Here is a 13,902-nt window from a genome sequence, read left to right as displayed (position 1 = left end):
GTCCATGCCGCGCAGGTGCGAAAACCTAAGGGGCCACCGGGACGCGACTGCCGGAGCGCGGGGGGATGGGAACCTGGGAGGGGCGGAGGCGGGGGTGGGGACCTTCCCGATGTTGCTTGGTGACCACGCTCTCCGCCCAGACCGTTCCATTTCCTCAGCAGGGGGCGCCGCGGGCCCGGCCTGGCTGACCAAACTCCCAGAGCGGCGCTCTTCCGGTTTCCTCCCCCTATGCCGGGCGGTGGCGCGCGCCCGTGGCGTCACAGAAGGCGGGGCCAGCGCCGCTGCCGGGTGCTGGAGGCGCCATTGGAACCGGCTTGGCTTGTGAGCCCCGCTGAGGAGCCGGAGGTTGGGCCACAGTTACCGCCCCGTCAGCTCCCGGTCCTTGGCCCCTCAGCGGCATGGCGTGCGGGGCGACTCTGAAGCGGCCCATGGAGTTCGAGGCGGCGCTGCTGAGCCCCGGTTCCCCGAAGCGGCGGCGCTGCGCCCCTCTCCCCGGCCCCACTCCGGGCCTCAGGCCCCCGGACGCCGAGCCGCCACCACCGCTGCTTCAGACACAGATCCCACAGCCGTCTCTGCAGCAGCCCGCCCCGCCCGGCAGCGAGCGGCGCCTTCCAACTCCGGGTAACCTACGTTGTTGCGGGCTTGGCAGGAAGCCAGGCCCAGGCATATTGCGGGGGGGGGGGTTGTGAACGCCAGGCCAGTTCACCCACGACCCCATCTTTGCCTTGAGAAAAGGGAACTGGGGTGCCGCTGAGCCTGGTTGCTTCTGGGGATAGGAGATATCAGGGAGGGGTAGTGGAGCCACTGTCGGTTTTCGGTTTTCCTGGAGCTGGAGATCCTGGAGGGGTGGACACCAAGAGGAAGATGGGAATACCCCTGGCCGTTCAGGGCCCTCCCGGTCCTTGAAGCCCCTCCTGCCTCCGCTGCCCGGGCCTGCACTGAGCCGCCCTGCAGATCCAGTGGGCCATGGAAAATTGGATTCTGCTCACGATCCCGGCCTTGAGGATGGGGGTGGGGGCGGGTTAATGGGAAGGGGCGTGAGTATGTGCTGTTCTGCACTGTACTATAGCTTGTAAGGAGACCTCTTTGCAGAAGTCTTTAGGGACCCGAGGCTGCCGGAAGAATCAGGGAATCCGATTTCAACCTGACCATTTCAGGGGGACTGGCCGTGTTCTTTTATTGTATGGCTATTGTCTTGTACCATATATGGCTTGAAATCGGTAGGTCGTTAGCTAGAATTTGAGAGTCCTTCGCCGTACCGAGGTTCTGGAAGCAAGAAGTCAACTCTCCGTAACACAGGGACTCTCCTTCAATAAGACATTTCACTTTGGCCAAGGAAAAGGAAGGGCTGGTCTTACAGTAAAGATACCAAATCGTAGTTCGGGAGTAGAGGAGAAAGTGCATCAGCGTTAATATTCAGCAGTTTTTAAGGGCTGCCAGAAATGAGGGGGGCTCAGAAATAGACTTTGGCCAGTCATTTCTTTGGGTATTTTTATATTGCTCAAGCTTAAGAAAAACCTTGGGATTACTTTAAAATCATTCTTTCCTCACCTCTTTTCGCTTACCAGTGGCCATTAGGTTTCATTTCCTCCTTGCTTTGCATATCCACAATGCAGATTTCAGGCCCTCATCCTCATGGTAAGATTCCTGCCGCCATCTGAGCCCTCCCAGACTTTATATCCTTACGGGTGTTCATCTCGACTTTATCCTGGAATTCAAAGGATTTATCACCTATAACCATATCTCACCTAGTCAGTCTTTTATATATTTTCTTCAAACTGTACCTCTGTTCTTTCCTCCAGACCCACCCTTCTGTGCCTGTATCATGTTTTCCGCTTCTATTTGCTAAACCCCGTGGAGTCATTTCTTCAAATTTCTCATCCTTTACCTGACTAACCTGCTGTTAAAGAACTCTGTTCTACTTTAAATTCCCTGGCCACTCAGTGTTGTATAACCTTATGTACAGAATGAGATAATGTTTTCAAAAGTTCTTTTTAAAGAGCCCTCAAAAGTGGGGGTGGGGAAGGCATAGTTGTCTCTACTTGCAGTGATATTTTTTTCTTCCAGGGCTCCTGCAGATACCCAGAGATAGTCACATAATCTTTTTGGTGAAGTGAAGGTTATATTTGTCCTATCTTTTGTTGAGGATCCATCGAGATAGGTGCAAAAAGTATTTTGAAAAGTATAAAGTGATGGGTTTTATGTAAATGTTTTCTTAAATAATACCATCTACATTAATTCTGTTGTAGTTCACGTTATAATAATTGCTTAATAAATGACTGTGGGGTTTTTTTTTTTTTTTTTTTTTTGGACTCTCTCTCTGTCACTGGGGGCTAGAGTGCTGTGGCATCAGCCTAGCTCACAGCAACCTCAAACTCCTGGGCTCAAGTAATCCTCCTGCCTCAGACTCCTAAGTAGCTGAGACTACAGGCGCATGCCACCAGGCCTGGCTTATTTTTTCTGGTTTTGGTAGAGATGAGGTCTGGCTCTTGCTCAGGGTGGTCTCCAACTCCTGACCTCAGGCGCTCCTCCTGCCTCAGCCTCCCAGAGTGCTAGGATTACAGTCTTGAGCCACCTCACCCGGCCATGATCATTGAATGTATTTGGAAGTCTGAATATAGCAGAGTGCTATAATGGGGCCACTGTTTTTTTAAATCTTAAAATCTAATTTTTGCAAAGATCATGCAAACTAGTTTCCTGGTTATTTTTTTATTATTATTTATTTATTTATTTTTTGAGACAGAGTCTCACTCTGTTGTCCGGGCTAGAGTGCCGTGGCATCAGCCTAGCTCACAGCAACCTCAAACCCCTGGGCTCAAGCAATCCTCCTGCCTCAGCCTCCCGAGTAGCTGGGACTACAGGCATGCGCCACCATGCCCATCTAATTTTTTATATATATGTATATAGTTTTAGTTGTCCAGCTACTTTCTTTCTATTTTTTTTAGTAGAGATGGGGTCTCACTCTTGCTCAGACTGGTCTCTAACTCCTGAGCTCAAATGATCTGCCCGCCTCAGCCTCCCAGAGTGCTAGGATTACAGGCATGAGCCACCATGCCCGGCCAGTTTCCTGGTTATTTGTGTTAAAATATTTTATCTAAAATATTCATTTGTAAAGATTGATCAGTTATGTTTCTATTTTTTAACTTGACATTGTGCACATACCAGTTATATTTCTTAATGCTTATTGGAATATGGTTCTATTATGACAGAAATACAAATACTAATCCTTATTTGGTGCTTTGGCTTAAGTGAAAAATGTCTTTTTGATTAAAAAGGAAGAATGGGGGTGGGAATGTTGCTATACAAGTAGAAAGAATAAACCAACTAGTGGAAAAGAGAGTTTAAAAATCAGTGACTTCATTTTATAACATCACAGTTGTTATCTCAAGGGTTGTAAACTCTTAGAAGTGGTCAAGAAATTATTTTTACCTCACTTTATAAAAAGATATGCGTAATACAGGTTGAGGGTCTCTAAACGAAGAATCTGAAATCCTAAATGCTCCAAAATGCTGCCAGCATGACACTCAAAGGAAATACTCATTGGATCATTTCAGATTTCAGGTTAGGGATGCTCAACTGGTGAGGATGATGCAAATATTCCAAAATGTGAAACAACTTCTGTCTCAAGCGTTTTGGATAAGAAATACTTGACCTGTTTAGCACTTTTTGTGGAAGGGTCCTATAAAATTAAGTCTTTCGTCGCTTAAATTTTTATTGAGTGCTGGGTGGACGCCAGGCATGGATGGGAGTTGCTGACCTCAGGGAGATGTTTGTAAACATAGAGTGAGTCTAGATGCAAAGCAATTAATTGACCATGACTTGAGAGTTGGGGAGTAACTTCTGCATTGAGATAGCATTTTAGCTGAGTCTTGAGTAAAGTTTGGGGGCCAGCCTCATTTGAAGCACGGGGATATTACTAGAGCAAAGGCCAGAAAACCCACAAAATAAGGAAAGAATAATTTAATGTTAACTGGATTGTTGTAGGATATGGAACTGGGAAAATAAATTGGGTTCCGGTCTTGGAAGGCATTGAATGCCATGTTCAGGAGGTCGAATTTTGGTCTCTAGCAGCTTGGAACCACTATAGAGTTTTGGGGCTTGGCCTAGCCTGATACAACCTAGAAACACAACTTCAAATAATAGTGGGAGGCAAGGATTAAAATTATTATCCACTGTTAAAAAGATTTGCATTTTTCTTTTTTAAAACTTTCCTGTTTTATGTGGCCTTCTTTGGAAGAAAATCATATCTACTTGAACTTGCTAGTCCTTCTACCAGCCTCAAAGTTGGTTGTACCTTTCCATTTGTTCACTTTACCACACAGGAGGCAATTAGAGGTTTATCGAAGACTTTCTGTTCCCATGAGTATTGTCCTCATATTTGTCCTTTCTTATTTCAAGTCTTTGCAGTTTCTTACATCCTTGTCTTGAATCTGGCAAGTATGCGCTTGAGGAATAGTACATTTTTAAAATGAAATGAAACTTCATAAATTTAGAGATCTAAAATATGAACTTCATAGCACTTTTAAAGGCAAGCATTGTGCATTGCTAATCCTACATTTTTCCAATGTTTAGGCTGACAGTTATGGAATTTAAGTATGTATGGAGCCGTTTAGGGTTCATGTCTGTTCCTGGACTGGACTGTCACGTGTCATGGTGTTATCGTTATCTTTGATTTTGATTTTCACTACCTTATCAGATAGGCATTTGACATTTATATTGAAGAACTAGACTAAAGGTCCTAAATGACTTCCCAAGATTACAGACACACAGCTAAGAAGAAGCAAAGTGACATTATTAACATCTCCCACCATTAAGAAAATACAGCAAAGTATACACTAGAATAATAAGAGTTGGAGTGGATACAATTTTCTGGAATTCTTTTTTTCTTAGGAGACTTTATTATCTAGAGAGTGAATACAGTATTTTACTACAAAAATGAAGAACTTGAAAACCACATCCTTTCAAATTCTTTGTTGTCTCTAGGAGTGTACTTCAAAGTGGTTAGTAATTTGTGTTTCCTGGACTCCCTTTAATAGTGTTAGCAAATTTGGTTTGTGATTACCTTGACTCAGAATAGTAATCTGAATTCCACCACATACTGCCTTTTGAAGGATCAGAATTCTTTTCTAAGCCCTCACCATCAGTCCCAAGCAATAAACCTCAGCTCTTCCCCTGGTTAGTTAGTGTCCAGGCTGTGAACATAATGGTTTCTGCTGTCCTCTTTTCCAAAGATCTTAAGAGTCCTGTATGGGACAAGAGCTTCGTTGTTAGAAGGCCTTGGGTGGTAAGAGACTCCCCTTTAATACCGTAGTTTGAGAAATTATAAAACTTAAAGAAGATCAAAAATAGCACCCTATTAGGTATTGGGAGGTTTCTTTTACTGTAAGTTGTACTAATCACCCAGCAAAGGGCAGATCTAGTCTTCATTGCCACAGGAATGAAGGGAACTCTGGGTGGCTTATGCCAAAATAGCCACTATTTTATGCATTGTTGAAATAGTGGCAGTAAGAGTACACTGTCTCTGGGGCTAGAGGGGGAATGTTTTATACACTATCAACATTTTACTTGTTTATATGGGGGGGGGAAGAGATTGAGACCTACATGCCTTAAAGGGAGTATCTAAAGTCTAATCAAAAGACCTTCCTTGTCTCTTCCCACTTGTTAAGAAAGTTTGAAGAAATGACACAATAAAGTGAAAGCTCAAGTTTATTTCTTTTTTATTAGAGCAAATTTTTCAGAACATTAAACAAGAATATAGTCGTTATCAGAGGTGGAGACATCTAGAAGTGGTTCTTAATCAGAGTGAAGCTTTTGCTTCCGAAAGTCAACCTCACTCCTCAGCACTCACAGCACCTAGTTCTCCAGGTAAGCCTGCTTTGATATGTAAAATCCATTTAAGAGTTTGTAAATCATACTTATAATGGTTTCCCAATCCAGAATTGATCTTCTCTAATGTAACAAAATTGGTAAAGTGGATACATTATATTACTACTTATAAATACTTTTAAAACCGTAAAATCATAAAACTGGAAAAGACCTTAGATTGATTTGATTGTACTTCCATCTAACCAGTACAAGAGCATCCTCATCTATAACTGCAATGTGTAATACTGTGGCCATTAGCCATGTGTGGCTGTTTAATTTAAAATTAATTAAAATTAAATAAAATGTAAAAATTCATTTTCTCAGATGCAGCAGTCGCATTTCAGGTGCTCAGTAGCTACATATGGCTGTTGTATTGGATCTGTAGGACACTTCCATCATTGCAGAACATTCTGTTGGACAGTGCTGCTCTGTAACATCATTGCCAGGAGGTCAGAGAGGATGTGCTCAAAAGTAGAATCTCAAGGTTGGAGAAAATCTTCATGGTCATGTAGGAAACCAGTCTTGCCTACCATATTGCTTGCTGTTGGAGTTCAACAGACCAGTGTTAGAATATCTCCAGTGACGGTGAATTCTGTCTCCTTTAATAGTAGGGGAGAATGTTTCCTCACAAAGTACTTTACTTTTTAACAGTTCTAAGGGTTAAAAGTTACCTCGATTTAAAAATTGTCTCCTTACAGAATGTAAATTGGTGTTTGCCAGGAGCTAGGGGGAGGGGAGAGTGGGAAGATAAATGCTTAATAGGTGAGTAGTTATACTTTTTGTAGTGATGGGAATGTTTTGGCACTAAATACCATTGTTTGCTTTAAAATGGTTAATTCTATTTTATGTTAATTTAACCTCAATAAGGTTTTTTTTTTAATTGTTTCCTTATAATCCAAAGGTCCTAGCTGTGGAACAACACCATCTCACTTAATTGCTGTTGTCCATACATTAGGCCTTTCGATGGTTACAACTAGGAATCTTGAGATTTTAGTAATATAATTTTGAAGTAATAGAATGTGTTATGGGTATGACTAGCTAGATGGTTAGGTAAGGTTTTATTTGTAGGGAAAAAGATACACTGTAGTTAGTCGAAGCAAAAAATTATTTGTTTCAGGTTGTTAAATAGCTTACAGGCTAAGTAAGAAGGCCAAAGAAAAAGACTGTAGTCTAAGCTTTCAGGAACACCTCAGAACTGGGCTACCTACCACTAGGGCTGCTTTTTTTTTTTTACCATGATCAGAAGGCCACCCATGGAATCTGTTTCTCCAGTTGCCAGCTCTAGAGCCAGGCTGCTGCTGCTTTAGCCTTACCACCAGAATAGATGCCTGGTGCAAGCTTATCCCTCCTCTTAACTTAGTACTGAACTCAAAGCTTTTGTGAGTGAATCTGATTGGCAGAACCTAATCACATCGGAAATCTTAGCTACCAAGGAGTCTGAAAAATGTAGTTTGAATTTCAGAGCCTCTACTGGGAAAAGACTGAGGAGAAACTAAAAGGAAGTTACAATAGGTGTTTAGGCAAAGGAATCCATAGTGTCTACCACAAACATTCTGCTCCTTGTAATGCTAGGTTTCTATGTTTTCTGGCATTCCAGTGGATATTTTGGTTTCTAACTTTACTATTTTGTGAACATTTCACTCTTCTCAACCTGAATTCAAAAGGAATCTAGGATGAGATGTGTAGTGCCTAATTGTTTCCATTCATACTTCAAAAAGAGATTCTTGGCTGGGCACAGTGGCTCATGCCTATAATCCTAGCACTTTGGAAGGCCAAGGCGAGAGGATCGCTTGAGCCTATGAGTTCAAGACCAGCCTGGGCAACACAGCAAGACCCTATCTCTACAAAAAATTTTTTAAAAATTTAGCTGGTTATAGTGGTACATCCCTGTAATCCCAGCTACTTGGGGGACTGAGGCAGGAGGATCACTTGAGCCCAGGAGTTTGAGGTTGTAGTGAGCTATGGTACCACTGCACTCTAGCCCAGGCAACAGAGTAAGACTCTGTCTCAAAAAAAAAGAGAGAGAGAGAGAAAAGAAATTCTTTGTGAATATGCTTGAACTTATTAATAACTTGATTTGATGACTTAAAGGTTAATGACTTTGCTAACAGTTTTTCTCCTGAGCCTTAAACTCCCCATTTTTTATGAGAATCACCTATAGAGTTTAAAATAAAAGATACCCAAGCCCTGCCCCAGAATTAAATCAGAATGTGTATCTTTTTTTGTTGTTGTTAATGTTACAGATAATTATGATGCACCTTCTTGTTTAAACATAGGTCTAGATTATCTCCAAAGATCTTGGTAATTCTCATGCTATGAGTCTACTTTCTGTAATCCAGACTAGAGGTTTTATATCAGCTTTAAACTTTTTGTTCTTGTCGTTTATGAAGTGATCATTTAGTATGGGCTCAGATTGTTATGGCATCAGAGCTGTTTTTCTGTATGTAGATCAGCTAACAACAACTAGATACACGTTGTTCCTCCTGCTTGTCAATTTACCTTTGGCTTTGTAAAACAAGTGGCAGAAACCGAAAGTATTTTGCGAAAATATTACACATAAAGTAATGAAAATTGAAATTTTTCTAAACAGTTTTTATGTATCGTGAGGACTGTTTATATGAAGCTATTAATTCCAAATCTTAGAACTGTTAATAGATTATATTGTGTAAACTAGATTTATCTTTTGCCCAGGTACCTCCTGGATGAAGAAGGACCAGCCCACCTTTACCCTCCGACAAGTTGGAATAATATGTGAGCGTCTCTTAAAAGACTATGAAGATAAGATTCGGGAGGAGTATGAGCAAATCCTCAATACCAAACTAGCAGGTAGGCTGAGGCAGTGACTATGCCATTGTTGTTAAATAGGGTTCAGTAAGAATTAACCCCAGTTAAATTTGAAAAAGAGATGAGGGCTTTCACTCAAGAGGGTTTATTGAATTGTGAGTATTGAGGTTACTGTTTGTTGATTGTGAATTTGTCATTTATACCTTATATGGAAAGACTTCCCATTTGTATTTCTGAAAGCAGATTAAACAAGCTCTTACTAGAATTTTCCATATGAATAAAGGCATTGAGTAGGCCATTTAGGCTAGCTGGCAGGTAAACTTGGTCTGGATATGGTACTAACCTTTAAACTGATGTTTGGATGGAATGTTGTGTTGTCAACATATTCACACTTCCTACTGGGAGTCACTTTGTGGATGAGAGGGGTGTTGGACATCCTGTGATTTGGGAGGTATAATAGGCTAAAGCAAGACTAGCTCAGGCTAGAAAACAAAGGTAGTGATCAGTGATGGCAACAAGTAGAGCCTTCTGTGAAAGGAAGGTATCTGAATCAGGAATAGAAAGTAGTACCTGTTGAGTGAAAGTGGATGATGTTTCACATTAAACACACAGTGCTGTATATTAAGCACAGATCTCATCGTATTCCTCTCTGATTAAAGTGATTAAAGTCCTCAACTATACCCTATCACTGATGGGATACATTTCAAGATCTGTTGCTTAGGGTGACAGTGTGAGTAATTAAGAAATTTATGGGCAACTTTCATGCTATGCTGCTGTGTACTTACCAGGGAGAAGTGAAGAAGCACTACTTCTTCTTGTAACAGTATTGTTTCCTAATCTGGTGACCCACAGAACATGGTTCTGGTCTGCTTTATATTGGCAACTGTTGGGTTAAGCAAAATTAAATGGGTTCCTTTTAGTAGAACTTCTTTGATCCTTTAATATGCTAATAACATGTATTATAAGAAGAAGCTCTAGGCCATTAAGACTGTAATGCCAGTATTTTGGGAGGCTGAAGCAGGAGGATCACCTAAGACACCCTGGCAACAGTGAGACCCTGTCTCTTAAAAAAAATAAGAAGAACTTCTAGTATATCATTCCCTCTTCTACCCCAAAATTGTTCAGATCAGCTGCCTCTAAGTCACTTCTCTATTCACAGATGTGAGGCTGCTTTTTACTGAGTTTCCCTTTAGTAGGTGATGCTTCTGTAGAACTGCCTGCAATTAGATGGCATAAAATTTTCTCTTAGCTTTCTGGACATCCCACACCGCTTCTACTCATGTTTTTCACTCAATGTGTGTATTGAAATTTATAGGAAGGAAAGAGCTTCAAGTCCCATAGGAGATTTGCTGAAATCTGCTGGCCTATAGTAGTGAGCATACCTCTCTGTCTTGGGAGGCCGTTAGTAGGGGGTGGAGTTATGTCAGGGTAGAGGTTATTATGAAAATGTTATTATAGATAATTGGTGTCCAAATCTAGAAGGCAGATATCTGGCTCTGGGATCTAAGAGGAAGGATCAGACCTCAGAGTGACCTATACAAAGAGGGCCTAACAGGGTGAAGAATTCAGACTGGGAAGCTAGATGTGATCCTGACACTTGATTCTTGAAAAAGTGGGGAAGTTTCTGGGGATAAATATATACTGTCTTTCTCTTCACAGAACAATATGAATCTTTTGTGAAATTCACACATGATCAGATTATGCGACGGTATGGGACAAGGCCAACAAGCTGTAAGTATTGCCTAGTTTTTCTTTGAATTTTCCAAGTTCCAAGAACAAGATTTCGACACTGAATATCTTGTCTCTTGAGAGCAAAAAGTTCCCGTGAAGTAAAATAGTAGCTAAGAATACTTAAGTGCCCTGCACTGTGCCAAACCCCTTAAATCCTCACCAAAGCTTCTGTAATCCTCATGGTCACCCTTTGAGGGAGGGATTATTATTAGCCCCTTTTTACAGGTAAGGATAGCATTTAAAGAGGTTATATAATTTGCCCAAGCTCATATCCTAGTAGTTCAGCCAGGATAGAACCTAGGTGGTCTAACGATAGTTTCAATTTTTAATTCTTGTTTTGAGACAGAGTCTCACTCTATTGCCCTGAGTAGAGTGCTGTGGTATCAGCCTAGCTCACAGCAACCTCAAACTCCTGGGCTCAAGCGATCCTCCTGCCTCAACCTCCCGAGTAGCTGGGACTACAGGCGCATGCCTCAATGCCTGGCTAATTTTTCTATTTTTATTAAAGACGGGGTCTCACTATTGCTCAGGCTGATCTCGAACTCCTGAGCTCAAGTCATCCTCCCACCTCGGCCTCCCAGAGTGTTAGGATTACAGGCATGAGCCTGTACCTGGCCCCAGTTGTTAATAAATGAAAGTTGATTACTTAAACCTAGTTTATCAAGTGCATGGTCAGGAATTCTTATTCTAAACATCTTGTAACTACCAGTTAATGCAAGACATGATTTGTAAACAGCTGTATATCTAGCCGAATTTGAGTCAGGTTTCTTAAATTCTTGAGGTTTAGTTCCTTTTAAGTGGCAACTCATATCCTTCATGCTGTTTATCACATTTACTGTTAATATTTTAAAAAGCATGACACTACATTTTTTATACTCTTAAGCTTTTTGTTTTTTATTCCTAATTTACAGATGTGTCCTGAAGCTTTTGTTGCATAACTGGGTACCAGGTTTGACCTCAAGAGATGGCTGCTGTACACTTTTTGCAACTGGTTTGATATCACATTTCAGCTCCAACTTTTCATCCTGAGAACACTTAAACGTTTCTGCAGGTCCATTTTATACAACTTGAAAGACCTTAAAACTTTCTGGTTGCCACAAGCGTATCTTTCTTTTCTGCTCATCCAATAAACAGCTGTGCCCTACTGTGATAGATTTTCCAAACAAAAATACCTGGAGCAGCAGTTTAGCAAAATATGCCTTTAGTGGCACTCAACAAATGGAGTTTCCCCAAGCACAGTTCTGTAAGAAGTGTGTGTGAGAGTGTGTGTATACGTGTGTATGTGTATTTTAAGTTATTATTTGTATTGTGCAAATTTTTTTTGGTCTTGGGGATTCTGGCTGTGAATTTGATGCACGACAATTATGGTTTAAAACATTTGCTTGGTCTACAGAAGATCATTAATGTTTTGTGACCATATAAGTTGTAACAGTGGATTGTTTTATGTGTAGGTATTGTTAAATACAGGGACTGTTTCCAGGCACAGAATATGAATCATAAGTTAGGATGGACATTAGATGTGATTATGATGATATAGCGAAGGTCTGCGGTCCTAGATCTACAAATGTGCAGCGAGAAGTTAGAACAAACTGGAGACGGGCCATTGACACATGGACTCTGCCTAGCTGTGTTAGAAAAACACTTTGACTCCAAGCCTTAAAATACCCACATGGAGTCAGTGCTCACCTCATTTACATAATCAAAGAGCTCCCTGGACACTGAACCTCTAAAGGGAGAAGGTCTCCCCTACAGCAGGAGCATCAGGGTTTGCTCGGGAGCATAACATAGGTGAGCATGGGCCTAGGGCTGGGCCAGGCCCTGGCAGCACTGCTACTTGGGAGGAGCCACTTCACCTTTGTATCAGTTATTAAAAATAGAATTTGGATCCTTTGGTCAGGTTCCCCCAAATTCTTTTGAGGTGTCCATGTTCAACTGCTTGAGCTTTGTTTTGGCAACCCCCTGCCCAAAGTTGCTTATAGGCTGTTCTTCACCTTTTTTCCAAGGCTGAGGAACAGAAAGTAGCCTTTGTTTTGAGGAGGTGGAAGTTAAGTATACATTTATTTTTTACTGTGACTTGTTCAGGACCACATTTTACAAAATGCCTTGTTTCCTTTATTATTGTTTCTGGAAAGGAAAGTTCTATTAATATTGTTTTAGTTTGAATATAGAATAGTTTTTTTAATTAGGGCTTATTTTGAAAAATTCTGAGTGTAATTCAAATGTATGCGAGTACCTTCCAAAGCAAGGTAATATTCAGAGACAGTTGTTCTGATCAGATGGCTTAGAGAAATTTCTGGAATATTCTCATTCGAAGATTCCTTATTAATGAATGTCTTTGACTTAAATCTAACCAAAAACTGCAACATTACTCTTTGTACATTTTCATTATATAGTGTTAACAAGCTTAGTTGCAAACAAATAAAATACTTAAGCTATTTGTTTACCTTGCCTTCTTAATACTGTGATAATGTTTATTCATATAACTTATGTGAGGCTGCTATACCCATTTCGCCAGTACATTCAAGATTTATAGATTTTTTAAAAAAGCCCAGAAGTGATTTTTTTAAATTAAAGAATGATTTTACTTCATATTTGAAGGGCAATTTATTTCATCTCTTCTTTTTCTAGGGTAGTCACTTGTTCCTGGAAGAGGAGCATAGCAGTGGCTATAATGGGAGTGGCCCTGCTGTGGGGTAGTTATACCAAATCAAGGAAAGGGCAACTGTGGGGACCACCAAAAGTCATGGGGGCTGGACCAGGATTGGGGAATATTACCTCACTGAAGTCTTTTTACCAATCAGTGTGATGTGCATACTCACTGTCAAGTGTCAGCCCCGATTCCGTAACTGCTGCTGATTCCTTTTGGGGGGGATGTGGGGTGATATCGATTCTCTTAAATCTGCCTATTCAAGGCATTAGCTCTTGCATGCTATTGAAAAATTTTCCTCTCAAGACTGTGTCCCCAGCACTGACTCATCCCATCATTTTTCATGGTGCTCCTGTTGCTCTTCTGCCTGGAATTAATTCCCTTTTCACTTGACAAATGCCTACTGAAATGGCAACTGTCTTTCTGCTCCCTTCTTCAGGGCAGAGCTATTCATTCAGTAAATGTTTATTAAGCACCTACTGTTTGCCAAGTTTACCCTGATGTGTTCAGGAATGCTGACTCACTAATAAAGCTACATCGGTCTATAAAATCAGACTTTAGTGTATTATATTAATTTATGATGAGAATATATGTCAGGTACAGTAGACTGGTCCTTTGGCCTTCCCCAGTGTGTTTACTTCATGTAGTTATACCATTTGGGAAGCCTAATTAAAGTTAAGAAGCAGCTCTATATATCAAAATAAAAGGAATTCTAGGGATGGAATGTTTACCAGCATCAGGTTACCCCTACGGCCATGAGCCTGGCACAATTCCTCCCCAATTCAGTTTGCTTCAGTGCTTCCTGATTGTTCCACCTGTTCAATTTGATAACTCCTCCACCGTCAAATGGCACATTCTTAGTATCACTTAGTCTA

General features: G+C 41.1%; 1 protein-coding gene across 1 annotated transcript; it reads left to right on the top strand.

Annotated features, from left to right (window-relative positions):
* The first annotated feature begins 239 nt into the window (after positions 1–239).
* On the top strand, positions 240–11,530 carry AKIRIN1 (akirin 1). The gene is made up of 5 exons (XM_012646724.1): positions 240–621; positions 5,725–5,865; positions 8,557–8,691; positions 10,309–10,380; positions 11,292–11,530. The coding sequence occupies exons 1-5, from the start codon at positions 399–401 to the stop codon at positions 11,300–11,302; spliced, it is 582 nt and encodes a 193-aa protein (XP_012502178.1). The 5' UTR covers positions 240–398; the 3' UTR covers positions 11,303–11,530.
* Positions 11,531–13,902: the final 2,372 nt, after the last annotated feature.

This window comes from Propithecus coquereli, unplaced genomic scaffold (genome assembly GCF_000956105.1).
Source record: "Propithecus coquereli isolate 6110/MARCELLA unplaced genomic scaffold, Pcoq_1.0 Scaffold249, whole genome shotgun sequence".
Lineage (NCBI taxonomy): Eukaryota > Metazoa > Chordata > Mammalia > Primates > Indriidae > Propithecus > Propithecus coquereli.
Note: the sequence above shows the minus strand (reverse complement) of the source record. Positions and strands in the feature narration are given on the sequence as shown.

Excerpts from the sequence above, each read along its gene's own strand:
- AKIRIN1 (XM_012646724.1), top strand. The coding sequence starts at position 399 with ATGGCGTGCGGGGCGACTCTGAAGCGGCCCATGGAGTTCGAGGCGGCG. Across the intron at positions 622-5,724 it reads GCGGCGCCTTCCAACTCCGG|AGCAAATTTTTCAGAACATT; the intron begins GTAACCTACGTT and ends CTTTTTTATTAG. Across the intron at positions 5,866-8,556 it reads CACAGCACCTAGTTCTCCAG|GTACCTCCTGGATGAAGAAG; the intron begins GTAAGCCTGCTT and ends TCTTTTGCCCAG.